The sequence below is a fragment of the Pseudophryne corroboree genome, chromosome 7, assembly GCF_028390025.1.
Source record: "Pseudophryne corroboree isolate aPseCor3 chromosome 7, aPseCor3.hap2, whole genome shotgun sequence".
Classification (NCBI taxonomy): domain Eukaryota; kingdom Metazoa; phylum Chordata; class Amphibia; order Anura; family Myobatrachidae; genus Pseudophryne; species Pseudophryne corroboree.
In genome coordinates this window covers 94,523,217-94,550,221 of record NC_086450.1, presented here as the reverse complement: position 1 = coordinate 94,550,221, position 27,005 = coordinate 94,523,217, and the positions used below count along the sequence as shown (strand labels likewise).

At 46.2% G+C, this 27,005-nt stretch overlaps 1 protein-coding gene and 1 non-coding gene across 3 annotated transcripts in view; both read right to left on the bottom strand.

The window, feature by feature from the left end:
- Positions 1–1,203: 1,203 nt before the first annotated feature.
- The window catches only part of SP3 (Sp3 transcription factor), a 147,030-nt gene continuing 121,228 nt past the window's right edge, over positions 1,204–27,005 (bottom strand). For both annotated transcript variants that reach the window (XM_063933438.1, XM_063933439.1), the window contains 2 exons: positions 16,404–16,600; positions 1,204–3,014 (listed from right to left, as the gene is read on the bottom strand). In XM_063933438.1, the coding sequence (XP_063789508.1) occupies positions 2,701–3,014; positions 16,404–16,600 (511 nt within the window). In that variant the 3' untranslated portion in view covers positions 1,204–2,700. The remainder of the gene's footprint in view (positions 3,015–16,403; positions 16,601–27,005) is intronic.
- LOC134946914 (U5 spliceosomal RNA) lies at positions 24,996–25,116 on the bottom strand. Its single transcript, XR_010182475.1, has one exon. It is a non-coding gene; the product is annotated as a U5 spliceosomal RNA (small nuclear RNA).

Sequence of the window (27,005 nt, the reverse complement as noted above, 5' to 3'; positions counted from 1 at the left end):
TAGGAGCAAGTATAAAATGCAACATGTTTTAAACAAAGACATAAATCTTAACCTATTTCATGGTAGCAAAATCATGGGAGTATAATTTTAAGCCAAGAAATTAACACATGGAAGAAAAAGAAAAAAAAATGGTGCCAGGCTGAGTGTACAAGACAGTGTTCCACATCACATACAACTTTTAAATGTTATTACAGTTTAATTGGGTGAGAATATTTGATTGCTGTAAGTGCCGACATAACAAAAGTGATAGTTTATAGTAAAAAACATTTCAATTCAATTACCAAAGAAAAAATATCTTTTAAAGAGCTTTTAGAAGAAATCACCAATGGTACTTAAAAACATGTTAAACCAATTTAGAATACTTTATTGTAAAGAAAACTTGTAAGAAAAGGATATATAAAGGGTTTTCCCTTTAAAAGCAAAGCACAGCTACAACATAAAAATTACAGGCCTCTGTCTCAAATGTCCAATGAAAAAAGTTACCCCATCTTCAAAAATTAAAGGAAAAAATGAGCAGCGCAAAATGTATATACATATATATACATATATATATATATATATATATATATATATATATATATATAATTTGAATTCTGTGCACTTTTTTGTTGGTAACAATTGGATCTTTGATGCAGCGTTCAACTTAAAATATTGGAACAAATTCTCACTGCTCAATAACCCAGTTTGATGCACGGTTTACAGAGTCATTTACTGCTCAACAATCATGCAGCAGAACAATTATGACTGAACCTTCCCCCCCCAAAAAAAATAGTATTTAATATATTTATGGTTTGGATTTAAATTTCAATTATATTGGTAATTTTACTACATCTTACCAATTACTACTGGGGCTCTCGAAAATGACAGTTTACAATACTTTATTTTTCGAATATAAACAGGTAACTTAAAAAGCATTCAACTGGCCACTATATTAGGCATCTGTTTTAAGAGAATAAAAAAAAATATAAAAGCTTTGAACATTGAATAGTTGACAGAAAGAAAGATTCTGCTAAAAAACAACCTAAGATCTATGAACCATAATGTTCATGACTATACTGAACACATTCAATGATTTATAGATGGTTGTTCGCCTTCATAAAAATTGTGGCTCTTACTTGTGATAGCAGAATCAGATAAAACTGCTAGATGGATTTATGATTAAGGATCGGACATTTTCAAGTAATGAATATGAAAACAGCAAAGTCAAAAGAAAGAAAATAGTGTTTTATTAAACTACCACACTGTTATAATACACTTTAAACATACACTTTAAAGGTAGCTTTTAAATCTGAGGTGGTCATAACGGTCATAACAATAAGAAATAGACCCAAACAAAGCCTGTAAATAAGTGAACTGTTGTAGGTGCTGCAGTTTATTCTTTCATTTTGCTACGTCTTAGAAAAATGGTATAGACCTTACATACCTGCAATGTAACTTTGTATTTGTACACTTTCTATAGTTGAAAATATAAACAATTATTAAAAAATAAAACGAAAATACAGCAACATAATAAAAAAAACATATACATATTTATCAGGTACATGTATTCGATACATACAATTTTTAATGGGTAGAAGCAAATAGGTTGTTTAAATGCTGATTCACCAACTAAGTTTAAAAGAAAAAAAAAAACAAAAAAAAAAAAACACCCCTTGTATACCCTCTCCCCCTCCCCCCCCCCATGACTAGGATTTGTAGGTCTTTTATTGTCACTATGGAAATGACTGAAATCATGTTTGCATATGCTAGACTACTTAATTTACAACGATGGATGTGATGTCCGAGTACTCGAAAATTGAAAGATGCGCTGAATGACGAACAGTTCACTGTTTTTGGTCCACCAGTGTTCAATAACATGGGTGCTTAATCATAACATTTACCATTCAAAAATGCTTCAACCTATAAAGTCTTTCAACATTGGTTATATTGCCTTCATGACTCAAAACGATTTTAGACAAGATTTGGTTTGGCAAATTAATCTTCACACATGGCTTTTTTTTTTTAATTCAACAATCTAGACAGCGGCTGCTGCCCAGTTAAAACCTTGTTGTAGAATTTAATTTTTTATTTTTACAAGAGAAATATTTAAAATTGTGTACACAGATTCACCAAATTAAAACAAATCGGTTGTTAAATTGATAAGTTGGTGGTGAGCTGTGGTGAAACCGAAGCCAGGTGTGCTGGGAAACGTGATTTGTCAGTTATGCATAATAAAAATTCCAGTCATCAAGAAAATTACAAAATCTCATTTCATAACATAATTTCTTTGTCACCCATCAACTTTGTTATCTTACAATAGATAAATACCAACATGTTCTTAATTTTTTTTTTCTTGTTTTTGAATTTTTTTTTCTTATTTCTTTTTTATGTCTTTTTTTTACACTAAACCACACTGGATTGATGCATTTGGTTAGACTACCATCTCCATCTGTCGATATTATTTATACTTGTATGTGTCATGGTAAAATGTCATCAATTCTAGATTCCAGAAAGTACCTACAAAAGCCATGCAATTTTACCATTTCTTCATACTTATGGAATAGCATACAAAGTAAGGCATTTCAGTGTCATGTATAACCAAGTTACTGTCAATCCAAAAAAGTTTGCACATCAATAAAAAGATATCTAAGAACTCAAGAACAAGGGTTTTTTTCCACTACTGTATAAAAATAACCACAATTAATAGGTGTTGCGTGATATTTACTCAATTGTCTCATTTCCGGAAACTGTGACAAGCTGTAAAGGAATCTCAGAATTGGAGAGGAGATCCTGACCGCTGGTGCCGGTATTTACAGTTCCTATGCCAGATACGGATCCCTGCTGAATGTTTGCAAGGATGAGGGTTGTACCTTCAGCAGTTATCAATGTATCTTCTGGTTTAGCTTCTATGGATGCCAGTACAGCACTGCTGGAGTGAATGCCTTTCTTATTTTGATGGGTTTTAATGTGTTTGGCAAGGTGATCACTACGCATAAATCGCTTGGAACACTCCGGACAGACAAACTTCTTTTCACCTATTGGATAAGAGGGGGGAAATAAGCAGTCTATGAAATAATGAAATTATTTTAAGCATTCAGAGAAATATACCCTCAACTATGCTTATACAAAGTAAGTGTGTAGATACTGTAACTGGCAGATGTGTATGCAGCCAATAACTGAATTCCCCGCTTACACTTCCATTACTGGCAGCACCTCTTTGCCTTATTAATGGGACTGAAGACACAGGAATATAATAAGAATTTACTCACCGGTAATTCTATTTCTCGTAGTCCGTAGTGGATGCTGGGTACTCCGTAAGGACCATGGGGTATAGACGGGCTCCGCAGGAGACTGGGCACTCTTAAAAGAAAGATTAGGTACTATATCTGGTGTGCACTGGCTCCTCCCCCTATGCCCCTCCTCCAGACCTCAGTTAGGGAAACTGTGCCCGGAAGAGCTGACATTACTAGGAAAGGATTTGGAATCCAGGGTAAGACTCATACCAGCCACACCAATCACACCGTACAACTCGTGATAACTATACCCAGTTAACAGTATGAACAATAACTGAGCCTCTCTCAACAGATGGCTCATACAATAACCCTTTAGTTAAGCAACAACTATATACATGTATTGCAGAGAGTCCGCACTTGGGACGGGCTCCCAGCATCCACTACGGACTACGAGAAATAGAATTACCGGTGAGTAAATTCTTATTTTCTCTGACGTCCTAGTGGATGCTGGGTACTCCGTAAGGACCATGGGGATTATACCAAAGCTCCCAAACGGGCGGGAGAGTGCGGATGACTCTGCAGCACCGAATGAGCAAACTCAAGGTCCTCCTCAGCCAGGGTATCAAACTTGTAGAATTTTGCAAAAGTGTTTGAACCCGACCAAGTAGCAGCTCGGCAAAGTTGTAAAGCCGAGACCCCTCGGGCAGCCGCCCAAGAAGAGCCCACCTTCCTCGTGAAATGGGCTTTTACTGATTTAGGATGCGGCAGTCAGGCTGCAGAATGTGCAAGCTGAATGGTGCTACAGATCCAGCGAGCAATAGTCTGCTTTGAAGCAGGAGCACCCAGCTTGTTGGGTGCATGCAGGATAAATAGCGAGTCAGTTTTTCTGACTCTAGCCGTCCTGGAAACCTAAAGTTTCAGGGCCCGGACTACGTCCAGCAACTTAGAATCCTCCAAGTCCCTAGTAGCCGCAGGCACCACAATAGGCTGGCCCAAATGAAACGATGATACCACCTTAGGGAGAAATTGGGGACGAGTCCTCCATTCTGCCCTTTCCATATGGAAGATCAGATATGGGCTTTTACATGACAAAGCCGCCAATTCTGACACACGCCTAGTCCAAGCTAAGGCCAAAAGCATGACCACTTTCCACGTGAGATATTTTAGCTCCACGGTCTTAAGTGGCTCAAACCAGTGGGATTTTAGGAATCCAACACACATTAAGATCCCAAGGTGCCACTGGAGGCACAAAAGGGGCTGAATATGCAGCACCCCTGTAACAACGTCCGAACTTCAGGCAGTGAAGCCAGTTCTTTTTGAGAGAAAAAGGGATAGGGCCGAAATCTTGGCCTTTATGGATCCTAATTTTAGGCCCATAGTCACTCCTGACTGTAGGAAGTGCAGGAATCGACCCCCCTGGAATTCCTCTGTAGGGCCTTCCCGGCCACACACCAAGCAACCTATTTTCGCCATATACAGTGAAAAAGTCTTGCTGTCACGTCTTTCCTAGCCTTTATCAGCGTAGGAATAACTGCATCCGGAATGCCCTTTTCCACTAGGATCCGGCGTTCAACCGCCATGCCGTCCAACGCAGCCGCGGTAAGTCTTGAAACAGACAGGGTCCCTGTTGCAACATGTCCTGACTGAGAGGCAGAGGCCATGGGTCCTCTGAGAGCATTTCTTGCAGTTCCGGGTACCGAGTCCTTCTTGGCCCATCCGGAGCAAAGAATATTGTTCACACTCCTCCGTTTATCACAATTCTCAGCCCTTGGGTCTGAGAGGAAGAGGAGGGAATATATAGACCGACTGGAACACCCACGGTGTTACTAGTGCGACCACAGCTATCGCCTGAGAGTCCCTTGACCCAGCGTAAAACCTTTTTTATCTTTTTATTGAGGTGGGATGCCATGTAATCCACCTGAGGCAGTTTCCATCAATTTGCAAAACTGCGTGAAGACTTCCTGATGAAGTCACCACTTTCCCGGGTGGAGGTCGTGTCCACTCCCGGAATGAACACTGCTGACAGTGCGCTTACTTGATTCTCCGCCCAGCGAAGAATTCTGGTGGCTTCTACCCTCGCCACCCCGCTCCTTGTGCCGCCCTGGCGGTTTACATGAGCCCCTGCGGTCTGACTGGATCAGAACCGGTTGGTCGCGAAGCAGGAACTCCGCTTGACTTAGGGCGTTGTATATGGCCCTTAGTTCCAGGATATTGATGTGAAGGCAAGTCTGTTGGCTTGACCACAAACCTTGGAATTTTCTTCCTTGTGTAACTGCCCCCCCACCCTCGGAGGCTTGCATCCGTGGTCACCAGGAACCAGTCCTGAATGCCGAATCTGCGGCCCTCGAGAAGGTGAGCACTCCGCAGCCACCACAGGAGAGACACCCTGGCCCTGGGGGATAGGGTGATTAACCGATGCATCTGAAGATGTGATCCGGACCACTTGTCCAGTAAGTTCCATTGTCCTTGCATGGAACCAGCCGAAGGGGATGGCCTCGTATGATGCCATCATCCTTCCCAGGACTCTAGTGCAGTGATGCACTGACACCTGTTATGGTTTTCAATGGATTCCTGACCAGTGTCATGAGCTCCCGAGCTCTCTCTATCGGGAGATAAACCCTCTTCTGGTCTGTGTCTAGGATCATGCCTAGGCGAGGCAGATGAGCTGTAGGAACCAACTGCGACTTTGGAATATATAGAATCCAGTCGTGTTGCCGTTTCACTTCCAGAGAAGGTGATACGCTGTCCAGCAACTGCTCTCTTGATCTCGCTTTTATGAGGAGATCATCCAAGTATGTGATAATAGTGACACCTTGCTTCCGCAGGAGCACCATCATATCCGCCATTACCTTGGTGAAATTGGTAATGACAATCCCGTACCGCAATTCTGAGGTACGCCTGATGAGGTGGATAAATGGGGACACGAAGGTATGCATCCCTTATGTCCCGATTCATTTCAGGCATGCAATGACCGCTCTTAGCGATTCCATCTTGAACCTGAACCTTTTCAGGTATATGTTCAGGGATTTTAATTCAATATGGGTCTAACCGAACAGTCTGGTTTCGGGATTATAACATGGTCGAATAATAACACCCTCTTGTTGAAGGAGGGGACACTTGACCACCACCTGTTGAAGATACAATTTACGAATTGCAGTTAACACTGGCTCCCTCTCTTGGATGGAAGCCCGCCGGGTCCTCGGTGAGGGGGCATCTTCTCACAGTCCAGCCTGTATCCATGCGATACAATTTCTATTGCCCAGGGATCTAACAGGGAGTGAACCTACTTGTGGCTGAACTTACGAAGGCGTGTCCCCACCGGGCCTAGCTCCGCCTGTGGAGCCCCAGCGACATGCGGTGGATTTTTGTAGAGGCCGGGGAGGACTTCTGTTCCTGGGGACTAGCTGTGTTGTACAGCTTCTTTCCTCTGCCCCCGGTTTCTTTATTCGAAAAGCTGCATTTAATAATGTCGTGCTTTCCTAGGCTGTGCAGGAATATAAGGCAAAATATCAGAATTACCAGCTATAACTGTGGAGACCAGGCCCGAGAACCTTTCTCCACACAATCCTCAGCCTTCCATATGCCTCTTAAGTCGGCATCATCTGTCCAATGTATATTCTACAGGACACGTCAAGCAGAAATCGACATAGCATTTGTCTCTAGGACCCAGTATACTCATGTCCCTTTGGGCATGCTTTATAATTATATATCCATCACTTAAGACAGCATCTTAAAATATTTATATGCATACTAGGGTCTCAATCTCTGCTGATAAGGTACCTGTCCACGCTGCCACAGCGCTATAAACCCATGCCGACACAATCGCCGGTCTGGGTAGTATACTAGAATGTGCACGCTATCTGCAGGATCCCTGAGAATAGCTAGTGCAAACAGGACACCCAAGGGGAAGATTCTCAACACATCCTGGCCCTAGTGGGGAAAGGATACAGCCTGAGAATTCTCTTGTGGGAAGCTGCCGTCTCTTGTCTGGAGATTCCCGCTCTTTTTCCTCATGAGAGGAGGGAAATTTACCTCAGCATTCTTCCCCTTAACATGTGTACTCTCGTGTCAGGGACAGATGAGTCATCAGTGATATGCAAATCATCTTTTATTCCAATAATCATATATTGAATATCTTTTAGCCCTCTTGGCTGTAACTTTGCATTATCGTAGTCGACAGTGGAGTTAAACTCCGTGTCGATACTTTGTTATTTTGGATAGTGAACATAGAGAGACTCTGAAGGACTCTGTGACATAGGGACAGACCAGGGTAGATTTCCTTTCTGTTCCCTAACCTTTTGTGCAATAATTTTACCTCAGCACTTACACATATCCAAACAGGTGTCGGCGTTGTTGACGGAGACACCCTCCCACACACTTATCCGCTCTATCACCTCCTTAGAGGAGCCTTTTACCTCAGACATGTCGACACACGCGTACCGACACACCACACACACAGGGGATGCTCTATTTGAAGACCGTTCCCCCACCAGGCCCTTTGGAGAGACAGAGAGAGAGTATGCCAGCACACACCACAGCGCTATATAATACAGGGATGTACACTATACTGAGTGATTTTTCCCCTATAGCAGCTTATATACACAGCTTTGCGCCTAAATTTATGTGCCCCCCCCCCTCTCTTTTTTACCCTTTGTGTACCAGGATACTGCAGGGGAGAGCCTGGGGAGCTTCCTGGGGAGAGCCAGCTGAGCTGTGAAGAGAAAATGGCGCCGGTGTGCTGAGGAAGAAGGCCCGGCCCCCTCAGCGGCGGGCTTCTGTCCTTTTATGTACTTTAATGGCGGGGGTTAATGCACATATACAGTTTATCAGACTGTATTATGTGCTTTTCGCCAAGTAAGGTAATCTAATTGCTGCCCAGGGCGCCCACCCCCAGCGCCCTGCACCCATCAGTGACCGGAGTGTGTGGTGTGCTAAGGGAGCAATGGCGCACAGCTGCAGTGCTGTGCGCTACCTTAATGAAGACCGGAGTCTTTAGCCGCCGATTTTCAACTTCTCTTCGTTCTTCTGGCTCTGCAAGGGGGACGGCGGCGCGGCTCCGGGACCGGACGACCGAGGACTGGGCCTGTGTTCGATCCCTCTGGAGCTAAAGGTGTCCAGTAGCCTTAGAAGCCCAAGCTAGCTGCAAGCAGGTAGGTTTGCTTCTCTCCCCTCAGTCCCACGTAGCAGTGAGTCTGTTGCCAGCAGATCTCACTGAAAATAAAAAACCTAACAAATACTTTCTTTTCTAGGAAGCTCAGGAGAGCCCCTAGGGTGCATCCAGCTCTGGCCGGGCACAGATTCTAACTGAGGTCTGGAGCAGGGGCATAGGGGGAGGAGCCAGTGCACACCAGATATAGTACCTAATCTTTCTTTTAAGAGTGCCCAGTCTCCTGCGGAGCCCGTCTATACCCCATGGTCCTTACAGAGTACCCAGTATCCACTAGGACGTCAGAGAAAAAATAAGATTTTACTTACCGATAAATCTATTTCTCGTAGTCCGTAGTGGATGCTGGGGACTCCGTCAGGACCATGGGGAATAGCGGGCTCCGCAGGAGACAGGGCACATCTAAAAAGCCTTTTAGGTCACATGGTGTGTACTGGCTCCTCCCCCTATGACCCTCCTCCAAGCCTCAGTTAGGTACTGTGCCCGGACGAGCGTACACAATAAGGAAGGATCTTGAATCCCGGGTAAGACTCATACCAGCCACACCAATCACACCGTACAACTTGTGATCTGAACCCAGTTAACAGTATGATAACAAAACGAAGTAGCCTCTAAAAAGATGGCTCACAACAATAGTAATAACCCGATTTTTGTAACAATAACTATGTACAAACATTGCAGACAATCCGCACTTGGGATGGGCGCCCAGCATCCACTACGGACTACGAGAAATAGATTTATCGGTAAGTAAAATCTTATTTTCTCTAACGTCCTAGTGGATGCTGGGGACTCCGTCAGGACCATGGGGATTATACCAAAGCTCCCAAACGGGCGGGAGAGTGTGGATGACTCTGCAGCACCGAATGAGAGAACTCCAGGTCCTCCTTAGCCAGAGTATCAAATTTGTAAAATTTTACAAACGTGTTCTCCCCTGACCACGTAGCTGCTCGGCAAAGTTGTAATGCCGAGACCCCTCGGGCAGCCGCCCAGGATGAGCCCACTTTCCTTGTGGAGTGGGCCTTTACAGATTTAGGCTGTGGCAGGCCTGCCACAGAATGTGCAAGTTGGATTGTGCTACATATCCAACGTGCAATCGTCTGTTTAGACGCAGGAGCACCCATCTTGTTGGGTGCATACAATATAAACAACGAGTCAGATTTTCTGACTCCAGCTGTCCTTGAAATATATATTTTCAATGCTCTGACAACGTCCAGTAACTTGGAGTCCTCCAAGTCGCTAGTCGCCGCAGGCACCACAATAGGCTGGTTCAAGTGAAAAGCCGAAACCACCTTAGGGAGAAATTGAGGACGTGTCCGCAATTCTGTCCTGTCCGAATGGAAAATCAGATATGGGCTTTTGTACGACAAAGCCGCCAATTCTGAAACTCTCCTGGCTGAAGCCAGGGCCAATAGCATGGTTACCTTCCATGTAAGGTATTTTAAATCTACCGATTTTAAAGGCTCAAACCAATGAGATTTGAGAAAATTTAGAACCACGTTCAAATCCCACGGTGCCACTGGAGGCACTATTGGGGGTTGTATATGTAGTACACCTTTTACAAAAGTCTGTACTTCAGGCACTGACGCCAATTCTTTCTGGAAGAAAATTGATAAGGCCGAAATTTGAACTTTAATGGACCCCAATTTTAGGTCCATAGACAATCCTGCTTGCAGGAAATGTAAGAATCGACCCAATTGAAATTCTTCCGTTGGAGCCTTCTTGGCCTCACACCACGCAACACATTTTCTCCAAATACGGTGATAATGTTGTGCGGTCACATCTTTCCTGGCTTTAATTAAAGTCGGAATAACTTCCTCAGGAATGCCCTTTTCTTTTAGAATCCGGCGTTCAACCGCCATGCCGTCAAACGCAGTCGCGGTAAGTCTTGGAACATACAAGGTCCCTGTTGAAGCAGGTCCCTTCTTAGAGGTAGAGGTCACGGATCCTCCGTGAGCATCTCTTGAAGTTCTGGATACCAAGTTCTTCTTGGCCAGTCCGGAGCTACCAGTATTGTTCTTACTCCTCTTTTCCGTATAATTCTCAGTACCTTTGGTATGAGAGGCAGAGGAGGGAACACATATACTGACTGGTACACCCATGGTGTTACCAGAGCGTCCACAGCTATTGCCTGTGGGTCTCTTGACCTGGCGCAATACCTGTCCAACTTTTTGTTGAGGCGAGACGCCATCATGTCCACCTTTGGTTTTTCCCAACGGTTCACCATCATGTTGAAAACTTCTGGATGAAGTCCCCACTCTCCCGGGTGAAGGTCGTGTCTGCTGAGGAAGTCTGCTTCCCAGTTGTCCACTCCCGGGATGAACACTGCTGACAGTGCTACGACATGATTCTCCGCCCAGCGCAGAATCCGTGCAGTTTCCGTCATTGCACTTCTGCTTCTCGTGCCGCCTTGTCGGTTGACGTGGGCGACTGCCGTGATGTTGTCAGACTGGATCAGCACCGGCTGATCCTGAAGCAGAGGTCTTGCTTGGCTTAGGGCATTGTATATCGCTCTTAGCTCCAGTATATTTATGTGAAGAGACTTTTCCAGGTTTGACCACACACCCTGGAAGTTTCTTCCCTTTGTGACTGCTCCCCAACCTCGTAGGCTGGCATCCGTAGTCACCAGGACCCAGTCCTGTATGGAATCTGCCGAAAGGAATCGCTTCGTACGAAGCCACCATTTTTCCCAGGACTCTCGTGCATTGATGTACTGACACAGTTCCTGGTTTTAGGAGGTTCCTGACAAGTTCGGATAGCTCCTTTGCCTTCTCCTCTGGGAGAAATACCTTTTTCTGAACCGTGTCCAGAATCATGCCCAAAAACAACAGATGTGTTGTCGGAGTCAATTGAGATTTTGGAAGATTTAGAATCCACCCATGTTGCCGAAGCACTACTTGTGATAGTGCCACACTGGCTTCCAGCTGTTCTCTGGACTTTGCCCTTATTAGGAGATCGTCCAAGTACGGGATAATTAATACGCCTTTTCTTCGTAGAAGAACCATCATTTCGGTCATTACCTTGGTAAAGACCCGAGGAGCCGTGGACAAACCAAACGGCAGCGTTTGAAACTGATAATGACAGTCTTGTATCACGAACCTGAGATACCCTTGGTGTGAAGGGTAAATTGGGACATGTAGATAAGCATCTTTTATGTCCAAGGACACCATGAAGTCCCCCTCTTCCAGGTTTGCTATCACTGCTCTGAGTGACTCCATCTTGAACTTGAATTTCTGTATATACAGGTTCAAGGATTTCAGATTTAGAATAGGTCTTACCGAACCGTCCGGTTTCGGTACCACAAATAGTGTGGAATAATACCCCTTTCCCTGTTGTAGGAGGGGTACCTTGACTATCACCTGCTGAGAATACAGCTTGTGAATGGCTTCCAAAACCAACGTCCTTTCTGAGGGAGACGTTGGTAAAGCAGACTTTAGGAACCGGCGAGGAGGAGACCTTTCGAACTCCAGCATGTACCCCTGAGATATTATCTGCAGGACCCACGGGTCTACTTGTGAGTGATCCCATTGATTGCTGAAATTTTTGAGCCGACCCCCCACCGTTCCTAAGTCCACTTGTACAGCCCCAGCCTCATGCTGATGGCTTTGTAGAAACCGGGGCGGGCTTCTGTTCCTGGGTAGGGGCTGCTTGCTGCCCTTTCTTACCCTTTCCTCTGCCTCGCGGCAGATAAGACTGTCCTTTTGGTCGCTTTTTATAGGAGCGAAAGGACTGCGGCTGAAAAGACGGTGTCTTTTTCTGTTGGGAAGGAGTCTGAGGTAAAAAAGTGGATTTGCCGGCAGTTGCCGTGGCCACCAAGTCCGAAAGACCGACCCCAAACAATTCCTCTCCCTTGTATGGCAATACTTCCATATGCCTCTTGGAATCCGCATCACCTGACCACTGTCGCGTCCATAAACTTCTTCTGGCAGATATGGACATTGCGCTTACTCTTGATGCTAGAGTACAAACATCTCTCTGAGCATCTCGCATATAAAGAAAAGCATCCTTTAATTGCTCTAGAGTCAATAAAATACTGTCCCTATCCAGGGTATCAATATTTTCAGTCAGAGAATCCAACCACACTACCCCAGCACTGCACATCCAGGCTGAGGCTATTGCCGGTCGCAGTATAACACCAGTATGCGTGTATATACTCTTCAGTGTAGTTTCCAGCCTCCTATCTGCTGGATCCTTGAGGGCGGCCGTATCAGGAGACGGCAACGCCACTTGCTTTGATAAACGTGTGAGCGCCTTATCCACCCTAGGGGGTGTTTCCCAGCGCGCCCTAACCTCTGGTGGGAAAGGGTATAATGCCAATAACTTCTTTGAAATTGGCAATTTTCTATCGGGGGTAACCCACGCTTCATCACACACATCATTCAATTCCTCTGATTCTAGGAAAAATACAGGCAGTTTTTTAACCCCCCACATAATACCCCTTTTTGAGGTACCAGTAGTATCAGAGAGCTGCAAAGCCTCCTTCATTGCCGTGATCATATAACGTGTGGCCCTATTGGAAAATACGTTTACTTCCTCACCGTCGACACTAGATTCATCTGTGTCGGTACCCGTGTCGACTGACTGAGGTAAGGGACGTTTTACAGCCCCTGACGGTGTCTGAGATGCCTGAACCGGTACTAACTGGTTTGCCGGGCGTCTCATTTCGTCAACTGACTTCTGTAATGTGCTGACATTATCACGTAATTCCATAACCAAAGCCATCCATTCCGGTGTCGACTCCATAGGGGGTGACATTACCATCATCGGCAATTGCTCTGCCTCCACACCAACTTCGTCCTCATACATGTCGACACACACGTACCGACACACACAGCAGCCACACAGTGAATGCTCTATTGAAGACAGGACCCTCCTAGCCCTTTGGGGAGACAGAGGGAGAGTTTGCCAGCACACACCAAAAGCGCTATACTGTATATAACAACCCTAGAAGGTGTTGTTTCTATATATGCGCTCTCAATATATAATTATATCGCCAATTTATGCCCCCCCTCTCTTTGTTACCCTGTTTCTGTAGTGCAGTGCAGGGGAGAGTCGTGGGAGCCTTCCTCACCAGCGGAGCCGTGCAGGAAAATGGCGCCGAGTGCTGAGGAGAATAAGCTCCGCCCCTTTTTCGGCGGCTTTTCTCCCGGTTTTTCTAATAAACTGGCCTGGGTTAAATACATACATATAGCCTTAATGGCTATATGTGATGTATTTATTTGCCTCTAAGGTACTCTATATTGCTGCCCAGGGCGCCCCCAGCAGCGCCCTGCACCCTCCGTGACCGAGATCCGTGAGCCGTGTAGCAACAATGGCGCACAGCTGCAGTGCTGTGCGCTACCTCTATGAAGACTGAAGTCTTCTGCCGCCTGTTTCCGGACCTCCGTTCTGCCGTTCTTCAGCGTCTGTAAGGGGGATCGGCGGCGCGGCTCCGGGACGAACCCCAGGCTGACCTGTGTTCCGACTCCCTCTGGAGCTCAGTGTCCAGTAGCCTAAGACTTCAATCCTCCTGCAGGCAGGTGAGTTGCAAGTCTCTCCCCTAAGTCCCTCGTTGCAGTGCTCCTGTCGCCAGCAGGAGACACTGATTAGAAACCTAAAAAAAAACTTTTCTAACTAGCTCTTTAAGAGAGCCACCTAGATTGCACCCTCTCGGACGGGCACAAAAACCTAACTGAGGCTTGGAGGAGGGTCATAGGGGGAGGAGCCAGTACACACCATGTGACCTAAAAGGCTTTTTAGATGTGCCCTGTCTCCTGCGGAGCCCGCTATTCCCCATGGTCCTGACGGAGTCCCCAGCATCCACTAGGACGTTAGAGAAATAAGGGTTTCTACAACAGAAAAGTCTCCAAAAGCTCAATGTAAGAAACCCCCCCGCCCATAAAACTTGGCTTAAGCAGTCATAGGGGTATATGCAATTGCAGTCGAATTGCCGCAAATGTCGAAAAACGGGCCGTTTTCGACACAAAAAACGTGTTGAATTGGATTCGTCAATGCAATACAGTACTTTGACAAAAAAACGGATGTTTAAAATTCGACTTTTTCAAATTCGACATTTAACAAATTCGACATGTCTGCACTGTTAAAAATGCGGCTTTTCGACAAAAGTATATTCAATTGAAGAATGTCAATTCGACAACAGTGCTTTTCGACAGTAAATTCGTCATTTTCAATACGCCTCACTTTGCTGTAGGAATGTAATTAAAAAAAAATTAAAAACATGTTTGTGTGTTTTTTTTTATTGCTAATAGCATATCTATTTATATTAGAAGGGATTTGGTACTTGGTTTGTCTATTTAGGAGGAACAAGTATTAGTTATATATTTTTTAATATATATATATATATATATATATATATATATATATATATATATATATATATTTTTTTACACATGGGACCCCTTTCCCCGAATGCTGTGACCCCCCGTGACTCCTGTCACGGAGGGTCCCTTCAGGCAATCAGGGAGCACCACGTCCTGGCACTCTCTTGATTCCCTATGCGCGTCTGAGCTGGCAGAAAGCTCATCGCACAGCACCTCCATTAGTTTCAATGGTGGGAACTTTGCTGTCAGCGGTGGGGTTACCCGCGGTCAGCCGCTGACCGCGGGTGACCTCACCGCTGACCGCAAAGTTCCCACCATTGAAGATAATGGACGGGGCTGTGCGATGAGCTTTCTGCCAGCTCAGACGCGCATAGCCAATCAGGAGAGTGCCACAACGTGGCGCTCCCTGATTGTCTGAAGGGACCCTCTGTGACAGCAGTCACGGGGGGTCTCTGCATTCGGGGAAAGGGGTCCCATGTGTAAACATGGGACCCCTTTCAGTTCGTGTGGATCGGGTATGCGTTTTTATTTTTTTTGCAAAGTACATGGATTACAAATATCACTGGACACTGGATTTAGGTATCATTTTATTTTCAGGTACCCCGGATTGTCGTCGACATTGGAGACGCGGACAGAGTCGGCGTGTCAACATAGGTAAGTATGTATGTGTCGGCATGTATGTAATAAAGTTGTACTTGTCAAGGTGTGCGTGTTCTGTTTTTATTTGGGTATTTTTTTTGCAGAAGAACTACAGGTACCAGCGGGTCCCCCCCCCCCCCCCCCCCCCCTCGCATGCTGGTACTTGTGGTTCTCCAAGTACCAGCTTGCGGGGGAGGCTTGCTGGGACTTGTAGTTCTTCTGCAAAAAAAAAAAAAAACACACAAAAAAAAACCAATATTCTTTCATTTTCAACAAGGCTATCAGCCCCCCATCCGCAGCCCTTGGATGGGGGAGGGGGGGGGGGGGGGGGGACAGCCTTGGGCTTCACCCCTGGCCCTTGGGTGGCTGGGGGGGGCCCCTTCATTTAAGGGGTCCCCACTCCTCCGGGGTACCCGGCCAGGGGTGACTAGTTGGGTATTTAATGCCACGGCCGCAGGGAGCGGTATAAAAGTGTCCCCCGGCTGTGGCATTATCTCCCCAGCTAGTGGTGCCCGGTGCTGGTACAAAAAATACGGGGGACCCCTACTATTTTTGTCCCCCGTATTTTTTGCACCAGGCGCAGAGCCCGGTGCTAGTTGTTAAAATACGGGGGATCCCCTGTCATTCCCCTCCCCCCCCCCCCCCCCGTATTTTTGCAACCAGGACCGGCTCAAAGAGCCCGAGGCTGGTTATGCTTAGGAGGGGGGACCCCACACATTTTTTTCTCGTGTTTTTTTTAATTATTTCGGCACCGTCGGAAAAGTCGAATCCAGGACGCACTTTTCCGTCAATTCCTCCCTTTTTCGAAAGCAGGACTGTCAAATCGGTTTTGTAATGAATATGTCGAATTCGGGCACCCCCCCGGCCGGAATTCGACTGTCGAATTGTGTTGAATTTAAAAACGGTCGAATTCCACCCGGAATTCGACCGCAATTGCATATACTCCATAGCAACTCATCACTATACTGAATAAGTGATTACAGACAATGAACAAGCCCATTCTGACTGTTGAAGACAGTGCACGGCTAAGTGGTCAGGAGTAAATTAGGTGACGCAAAACTCTGCCCTTACCAGTATGTGTTCTTCTATGTCGCTGCAGTTCATCACTTCGAGTGAATCTTTTGCCACAAAACATCCAAGTACAAACAAAGGGACGCTCCCCCGAATGCCAACGCAGATGGGCTCTCAGATGAGACGTTTTACCATAGACTTTACCGCATCCTGGGATGTGACAGATGTGTTGCTTTTTCTTTCCAAGATTGGTACCCCTAAAATAGTTGGAAAGATATACTTAACACGTGTGCACTGCATGTATTCTCTGGCACGCAAAACAGATGTGCCCCAAAGCAACTATTAAGGACGAGATTCACATGTCCCAACCCTCCCACACCCGTTCGCACCTGCCGTAAGCTATTTAAAAGTCTCTGCCGACGGGCACAATATAATCATTTCAGTTCGCTAACCCTGTGGATGGGGAGCTGAAATGCAAAAAAAGGGACTCGTTTGGGCACCCAAACAGGACTTTTCGTGTCGCGCCCGATAGTAAGTCGGGTTTAGCCACTTTACGAGCCTAAACCCGGCTGCTATGTGGGCAATATGTGCGGAAATGGGGGACAATTGAATATCGCCCAGCGATCTCCCGTCACTTTAGACGGGAGATCGGGTGCGATATTTCAATTGAATATCACCCTAAAACGGTGAGAAAAATGGTAATACTACATATTTTTTTCTCAATTTAAGAGCACAGTAGCCCTATATGTTTTTATGTCCGATTTATATCATATTTATCAAGAGATTAATAGAGCTGGCATCAACAATGACCCCATTGTAGAAAAAAGGACAGTTATGGTAGACATACCATTGTTAACTCTTTCTGCAAAGTACATTGGGTTCCACAGGGAGACATCGGGGTGTAGAGAGGGCTCTTGATCCAGAGGCACCATCAGACAAAGCTTTGACTGTCACAGGATGCATTGGGGCCTCCTCTATAACCCGCATCCAGGCACTGAGAGCTCAGTTTCGTTAACCAGTCCAATGCAGGAGCAGGTTAAAGAGAAGGCAGATGTTAGTCACATAGAACCACATACGACAGGAGAGGGTACCAGCGGCTAGTGCCATACAATCCAAAGAAGCTAGGTGCGTCAGGGTGGGCACCCTGTGGAACACAATGTACTTCGCAAAAAGAGTTAATGGTAAATCTACCATAACTCACCTTTTCTGCAGCAGGGTACATTGGTTTCCACAGGGAATCTTCGGGGATGTCCTAAAGTAGTTCCTCAAGGAGGGGGGGAGACACACACCTTAGAGGGTAAGAGAACCCGGCGTCAAAAGGAAGCATCCTGGGAGGCGGAAGTATCAAAGGCATAGAACCTAATGAACGTGTTCACTGAGGACCAAATCGCCGCCTTGCACAATTGTTCAAGGGTTGTACCACTGCGGGCCGCACAAGAAGGTCCAACGGACCAAGTAGAATGGGCCTTGATAGTAGCAGGAGCTGGACGACCAGCCTGTACATAAGCATGTGCAATCACCATTCTAATCCATCTGGCCAAGGTCTGCTTGTGAGCAGGCCAGCCACATTTGTGAAAACGGTCCTCTTCACATAGATACGGAGAGCCTGTACCACATCCAAAGACCGCTCTTTGGAAGATAATTCAGGAAAGACAGGGCCGAACAAAGAAGGTCCAACAGACCGAGTAGAATGGGCTTTAACTGCAGCAGGAGCTTTGAGTCCAGCCTGCGCATAGGCTTGTGCAATCACCATTCTAATCCATCTGCCTCAGGTTTGCTTATTCGCAGGCCAGCCATGTTTGTGAAAACAAAACCGTACAAAAAGGGCATCTGAGCTCCTGATAGAGGCAGTCCTCTCCACATAGATACGGAGAGCCCTAACCACATCCAAAGAACGTTCTTTGGGGGACAAATCCGAAGAGACAAAGGCCGGAACCACAATCTCTTGGTTAAGGTGAACAGATGACCCCACCTTGGGCAAATAACCTGGGCGAGTTCACAGAACTGCCCAGTCCCGGTGGATTATTAGAAAGGGTGGACGACAGGACAAAGCGCATAAGTCAGACACCTGTCTTGCAGACACAATAGCAAGCAAGAACAGGACCTTGGCTGTGAGCCTTTTAAGGTCCACCGTCTCAAGAGGTTCAAATGGAGGCTCTTGCAGAGCATTCAGCACAAGAGACAAATCTCATGGAGTCACAGGAGGGACCTAGGGAGGCTGAATCCAAATAACGCCCTGAATGAACGTATATCAGGTATAGAAGCAATTTGTCTCTGAAACCAAACCAACAAGGCAGATATATGAACCTTGAGGGAGGCCAGACGAAGACCTAAGTCCAGGCCTCTTTGCAGAAAAGCCAGTATTCCGGAAGTTCTGAATCTATGGACATCGTAATTCTTGTCAGCACACCAGGTGAAGTAAGAATTCCAAACCCTATAATAAATCCGGACAGACGCCAGCCTGCGGGCTTTCAACATAGTTTGAATAACCGCCTCTGAAAATCCTTTGGCTCTCAGGAGTGAGGCTTCAAGAGCCACGCCGTCAAAGCCAGGTCTGGGTAGAGACAAGGGCCCTGTACAAGGAGGTCTGGTCGTTGAGGAAGTAGAAGGGGATGCCCTGTCGATAGACCCTGCAGGTCTGAGAACCAATGCCTTCTGCACCCCACTGGAGCGACTAGAAGCAGCATTCCTCCTTCCTGTTTGAACTTCCGTACAGCTCTGGGCAGGAGTGACACTGGAGGGAACTAAGGCAGCCAAAAGTTCCATGACACCGCCAGTGCGTCCACAAATGCTGCTTGAGGATACCTGGTCCGAGATCCGAAGACTGGAACATTGTGATTGTGTCGACACGCCATGAAATCTACGTCCGGTAGACCCCACCTGTCCACTAGGAGTTGAAAGACTCCTGGATAAAGACTCCACTCTCGGGCGTGTACGTCTTGGCGACTGAGGTAGTCTGCTTCCCAGTTCAGGACACTCGGAAAGAACACTGCCGATATACTTGGCAGATGGCGTTCTGCCCAACAAAGGATTTTTGACACATCCATCATAGCCATGCAACTTCGAGTGCCGCCTTGATGGTTTATGTATGCCACTGTCGTGGCGTTGTCTGGCCATACCTGAACCGGCCTGTTTTGTACCAGAGGCAGGGCAAGTGATAATGCATTAAACACCGCCCTCAGTTCTAGGATATTTATTGGGAGGAGTGATTCTTCCTTGGTCCACCGACCCTGAAAAGAGTGTTGCTCCAACACCACTCCCCATCCACTCAGACTGGCATCCGTCGTCAGGAGGACCCAGAAGTGACGGGCCCTGCTCAACTGCTGGTCCTGGAGCCACCAGGTCAGCGACAAACGAACCTCTGGAGTCAACGAGATCATTTGGGATCTGACCCGATGAGGCAGGCAGTCCCACTTGGCAAGAATTAATCATTGCAGATGGCGGGAATGAAATTGAGAGTACTCCACCATGTCGAACGTCGACACCATCAGGCCAAGTATTTGCATCGCCGAGATTATCTACACTCTGGAGTGACGGATGAAGTGTCTTATCCTGCTCTCCCCCGTCTGCCTGCGGCTCTCCCCCGTCTCTGCCTCTCCCCATCCCCGCATCATAGCCGCCGCTCACGGCAGCGTCCACCCGGCTCCAGCAAGTGAGGTCTCGCTTGCTGGAGCCTGGTGGACGCTGCCGTGAGCGGCGGCTGTGACATACTCTGGTGTGGCTCTCCCCGTCTCACTTCAACTTTTTTTTAAAGTCGAATTGAGATGGTCGAAAAGGGGGCCAAAACCGACAAGCACGCAGATAGGCAGCTATTCCGCCGATCAACGTGCTTTTCGATAAGTCGAATTCCTCCTAAAAAAAAGTCGAAAACTGCCGTCTTTTCGACAGACGGCAGCTTTCGACTTCAATTGAATATACCCCTTTGACTGTGTGTGTGTCCAGAAGCGCCCCTAGGTGCAGCATGATCTGAGCTGGGACCAGCGAGGACTTCTTCCAATTGATCAGCCATCCGTGGGCTTGTAAGCAACTCACCTTCAATTGTAGATGACTGAGGAGGACATCGTGGGAACTCGCCAGAATCAGCAGGTCGTACAAGTATGGCAGGATTCAGACTCCCTGGTGACAGGTGCGCAGTCATCACGGCCATAACTTTTGTGAAGATCCGAGCAGGCGTGGCCAGTCCAAACGGCAGAGCCTGGAATTGGTAGTGACTGTCGCCAATAGCTATCCGCAGGAACTACCTACCACAGTTTGTAGAGCCTGCGCCTTGAACAGATCCAAAGGGAGTACCTTAGTGGAGAACTGGTGAGGGGGAACGTCTCTTGAAGGAGACAGCGTACCCGTGAGAGACAACTTCCAGTACCCAAGTGTCTGAAGTGGTCTTTAACCAGACCTGGGCGAACTGTAGAAGTCGGCCTCCCATCCTGGGGTCCCCCAGGGGGATGCCCGCCCCGTCATGCAGCAGGCTTATCTTGTTTTGAAGCAGGCTGACGGGCTGCTTCATCTCGGGAGCATGAGATTGTCTCGGGTAACTCTGACCCTTGGCTTTCCCTTGAGGTCGAAAGGAACGAAAAGTGGTAGTCTTTGCCTTCTGTGTAGAAGTATTAGTAGGAGGAAGAAAAGCAGTCTTAGCAGCTGCTAATTCAGACACTTATTTAGGTCCTCTCCAAATAAATTGTCCCAGTGAAAGGGAGTACCTCCAAGGTCTTCTTGGAGTCTAAATCCACATTCCATGACCTTAACCACAAAAATAGGATTTTGGTACTTACCAGGTAAATCCTTTTCTTTGAATCCATAGGGGGCACTGGAGTACTCTTGGGGATATGGGCGGCGTAGCAGAACAAAGGCACTGAATATTTAAATTTAGAACTCTCCACCCCTCCATATCCCTAGAGTACCTCAGTGTACGAACCCAGTGTTTTTACTGAGCAAACTACTATAGAGAGGTTGACAATGGAGAATTCCTATAACATAACGGACAACAACAAAGTTGACCCATAACGTTAGTGTCAACTAAACAGTTGACAGCATAACCGATAGACCTTATAGTTTGAACCAATCGGTGAAAATGTGTTACCATAAGCTCCTTTGAGCTTAATACAAACCAGGTAAAACGTGTTACCCTAAGCTCCTCTGAGCTTAAAACAACCCAGGTAAAACTGCTCTGGGTGGGCGTCCAGTGCCCCCTATGGATTCAAAGAAAAGGATTTACCTGGTAAGTACCAAAATCCTATTTTCTTTTTCATCCACTAGGGGTCACTGGAGTACTCTTGGGACGTACCAAAGCTTCCCTCGTGGGCGGGAGAGCTGTTTGACACTTGTAACAGTAGGCAGCCAAAGCTAGATGCTGATGCCGCAACCATTCATATGTAAACGTGCACAAACGTGGTGCACTGAAGGCTATGTAGCCGCGTCGTAGACGCTCCACGACCCGCTGGGTCTGACATTCCCACAGAACCTGTGGGATGAGCTATTACTGACGTAGGCGATTGTAACTTAGCCTTAAAGTAAGCCTGACTTGTAGTCATTATTATCCAACTGGATAATGTCTGCTGAGAAACTGGCTAACCCCAGTTGGCAGCATTATAGAGAACAAACAACGTATCCGTATCACGTACTGTAGACGTTCGGGACATATATAAACGCGTAATGCGTGTACCACATTCAGAATTCTAGAATGTGCTGTCAACACAGGAACCACTATTGGTTTATTGATGTGAAGAATAAGAAAGCGGAATTCGTCCGAAGATTTGCTTTGTCATGAGAAAACTCAAATACGGTGACTTGGAATACAAGGCACCCAAATATGAAAACAAAACCCTTGCCGAAGCTAAGGCTAGAAGAAAAATGTTTTCCCAAGTGAGAAACTTAATCCCCATTTATTGTAAGGGTTCAAAATATGAAAACTGTAAGAAATCTGAACCCAACCTCAAGTCACCCGGCGCTGTAGGTGGGATAAATGGAGGCTGCACTTTGATGACACCTTGTAGAAAGGTGTGTACAGACGCAATAGAGTCAAACGTCTTTGAAAATAAGTTGACCACACAGATACCTGCACCCTCAGTGCAGATAAACGCAGTTTTCCATCCCACCCCGTTTAACAGAATACGGGTAACTTGAAGGATGATGTCGGAAACTTCCGAGCTTTACCACCTATGTAAGCACACCAAATTTTGTAATAATGAGCTGCCTTAAGCGGCTTACTAGCTCGTAACATGGTTGGTATAATACTGTAATGCCCTATTTCTTTTCTTAAGAGGGCGGTCTGAACCCTCACCCCGTCAACCGCAGCTGCGGTACATAGGTAATAGGTAGAACGTTCCCTGTTGTAACAGGCTGGACGTATTATGAGCGGGCCAAGATCGTGTGCAAGTATTCCTTGGAGATTCGAGAAGCAAGCTCTCCGAAACCCATGAGATATCACTAGTATGACTGTGACGAACTGTCTTATGATCCGTTTTGGGAACGGAGAGAGCAGCGGAAAATGGTGGAGCCAGATACACGATGCTGAATGACCACACGAATGTGAGAGACTCCACCGCCACTGCCCTTGTGATCTGTTGTTTTGTACACATACTGAGCTTTTGTAATTGTGGCGAGATGCCATCATGTATACCTGAGGGTAACCCCCTTCTGTGGACTCGCATATGAAACACCTCTGGATTTAATGTCCAGTTTTCAGGATCTAAATCCTGACGGGTGAGATCATCTGTCTAATAGATGTCCACTCACGGAATGAACCCCGTTGACATTATCACATAATGGTGTTCTGGGCAATTGAGGATTCGAGTTACCTGCCGCATTGCCATGCGGCTTCTTGGTTCTCCCTGGTTGTTGTGTATGCAACTCCCGTTGCGTTGTCTGACTGTTGGTCAGACTGAAAGCGAAGCATGTAGTGCATTGTAAAATGCACGGAGTTCCAGGACATTTATCGACAGCAATCTGTCGTGATCCGTTTCAGAACCTCTGTCGCTGATCTTTTTTAACTACAACTCCTGAACCTCTGAGACTCTCGTCCAGAGTATATACACCCTCGCCCCTCTGTGGGAAACGCGAGTGAAGGCCGGCGAACTAAATCGCTTTGAAACACATTATTCTTAACAGGCGAATACACCAATGTACCGCTAGTGTGCGTTCTTGCTGGTGTAGTAGGTAAATGTCTTCGATTTACCGTATTTATAATCTTACCTAGGAATTGACGTCGTTTAGACGGAATTAGATGCGATTGTTTTTGAACTTGATCTGCCACCGCAGTATACATTAGTAGCGCAAGTTAGAGGAACTTTGTTGAGACAGAGTTCTTATGAGCAGATCGTCTAAGTATGGAACGATTGTCACTGGCAGGTCTCTGAGATGAGCCATCATCACCAACATCACTTTGGTAAATACCCGAGGCGTTGACAAGAAGCCAAACGGTAGACCTGAAATGGTTAATGGTTGTGGCGTTTTGCAAACGCTAGAACCTGTGATGACCAAACCGGAATGGGTAAATACGCATTGTGAAGATCAAGTGAAATTATGCAATTTTGTGGCTCCAATATGCAAATACTAACCGCAGAAAATCCATTTTCAAACTGCATTAAGTGACTTGCTGATTGAGACTGCGACGGAGCTGTCTGGTTTTGTTACCCCAAACAGAGGGGAATAAGTAACCCTGACTCTGTTGGTGTACTACTGCCTGATTATAAAGACAGCTGAAAACCAGCAGAGACTAAATGGCAACCTGCCAAACCGTTCGACAGAGGCAGTCTTGTCCTTTAATCTGTAAATAGCTGAGACATCCATGAGTTGATGTCTGGAAATGCAAATGTAACGTGTAAAGACGCGCTTCCACATTGGAAAATGGAGATGGCCTAAGAGGTCATCAAGCCACTGGCTTGCTGACTGTAGCGTCCTGTCGTTACAAGGCGTGACTGTTTTGTACCACCGCCTTGAAAAAACTGAAGTCTAAAGGGATTAAACGCCGGCACAAGTATTTCCGTTTTGATACTGGATGCGGTAATGGCTGAATATCAAATTTAGGACCAAACAAGCTCTAGCCTTGTCGCGCTTAAACTAGCGACGATGAAAAGTGAGAATCGAAGTAACCGGCGTTAGCAGAAGCTTTACAGATATACTCTGCAGCTTCTTTTAACAGTTCATTGTTTCCATACATAGTCTAGTGACCCAAATGTATCTTGGGTCTTTATAATGTTTGACACAGACGCATTTACCAATGGCGGATCGCGTCATTTTGGAAACGATTAAATAGTGGTTAGAGTCTACTCAGTCTCTGTAAAAATGGAGACATTGACTCACTGGGATTTAGCAATGTATGGTTGTCAAAAACCCCGCACTATCCGAGTGCTGGACTAATGTACCCTTCTCACTCGTAGTTATCGGTGTGAGATTTGACATAGAATCGTGCATTAAATTATAAGACCAGTTAAATAAACACCCTGGTACCCAAAGGGAAATTGTCCCTTTGGAAAGACTGTCCTTCGTTAGTGCTGGTGGAGTAACTTCCGAGACTCCGGTACCGCTCTTTTAATTTGAATTGCCAATGCAATTTTTTTTTTTATTTTTTTAAGTCTGCGCTAGAGCCTTACTCGCTATGCAGACAGACACCACAATAGTCAACGGACAGACACTTGCACGACTTATTGAAGTTATTATCATATATATATTTTATTGCTGAAAAGCATATTTATATGAAACTCATGGTTGTTTCTCTCAACGGAAATCTGTAGTAAAAAGCGAAAGCTTTATTCGATCTGAAGAGAAACCAGAGTATTCTTTATGTGAAAAGCAATTCACATGGGCATGTGAAACCCGAACCAAATTCCCACTAACACCCCTGCGCCTCTGGTGGCTTAGAGATGTAGGGCAGGAATGTTCCAGAATTACAAACTGGAAAAACAACAGGAAGCATGTTAAAATGGCCCCTTTGCCATGCTGACTGTGATAATCACCGAACAAGTTACAATTGTTCAGTGTTAATATAGCCTCTTATACAGTATAATCACAGTATGGGTACAACACATGCTCTATGAATATATATATATATATATATATATATATATATATATGCTCAATAGCCTATGATAATTACAGACATTAATATATATGCTCATTATACAGCATTAATATAGGCTCAATAGCCTATTTGATAATCACAGATATTAATATATAGGCTCAATAGCCTATTATACAGTGATAATCACATACATTAATATAGGCTCAATAGCCTATTATACAGTGATCATCACAGATATTAATATATATAGGCTCAATAGCCTATTATACATGATAATCATTAATATTCTGATATCACAGGACAGGTTATAATACATGTCTGCATTATTTACTGTCACCTCTAGCTGCATATATAACTGCTGTTTATATATGTATTTTACCTTTCAGCAGTGAGCCACCCGATTCCACCGCCCCCCTTCCCCCCTGTAACACTGTGTCTTCTCAGGAACAGCCGGGAAGACTTGCAGGGAGGCTGGCATCTGCGGTGCTGGGCGGCCGGACGGAGCAGCGGCCCGGTTGTCACCCTGTTAACGCTGTTGGTGAGCGTCTGCGGGTGGATGTGCTGTCGGCCGGACGGAGCGGCTGGGACGGGCGGACGTAGCGCTGCCGTCTGGAACGAGTCTCAGACGTAGCGGCTGGGCGCTGTGGCGGGCGGTGCGTGGAAGCGGCATTCACTGTGACCCACCTAGCGGGGCGGCAGCCTGCGCTGACCGCCCCGTTCCCCAGCTTACCTTCCTCCTATTCAAGGCTGCGACGGGGCTTCTCTGTGTAAGCTCCGTCCAGCTTTCAAGTCATCTTGTTCCTGGCTGCGACGGGGCTTCTTTCTGTAAGCTCCGTCCAGCTTGTTCCTGGCTGTGACGGGGCTTCTTCTGTAAGCTCCGTCCAGCTTATCTTTGATAACTTCTTCCTGGCTGTGACGGGGCTTCTTCTGTAAGCTCCGTCCAGCTTATCTTTGATAACTTCTTGCTGGCTGTGACGGGGCTTCTTTATGTAAGCTCCGTCCAGCTCTTTGATCATTTCTTCCTGGCTGTGACGGGGCTTCTTTCTGTAAGCTCCGTCCAGCTGTTGCAGGAGACAGTGGGCTGCCTGTGGCTGTGAGGGTGCTCTTTGTGAGGACCGACACGCCATGCGCTGCCTTGCAGCGGCACCATCCCGGACCCATGTTTTTCCAGAAACTGGGAAGGGATGTGCTAAGTGTAAAATTAAAAAAAAAAATCAAAATTAAAAATTAATAAATCTTCCATCCAAGTGTGGGAATCCCACAAGCCGATGTTAGTGCTTTGAGCACAGAAAAAACACTGGGTTTGTACACTGAGGTACTCTAGGGATATGGAGGGGTGGAGAGTTCTAAATTTAAATATTCAGTGCCTTTGTTCTGCTACGCCGCCCATATCCCCAAGAGTACTCCAGTGACCCCTAGTGGATGAAAAAGAAATGCTGAGAGCCAGGACAGACATGGATGACGCTTTGACTATCAGTACCCCCGCCTCAGAGAACGCCTCCTGAATGTAGTAGGCAGACAGTATGTGAGACAGGTATTGTCTGGCATTGTCAGAAATATCCTCGGGCAGCTCTTCCTCTAACGCCTGAACCCACGCCTCAATACCTTTTGCGGCTCAAGAGGCAGCTAAGTGCTTAAAACTGTAT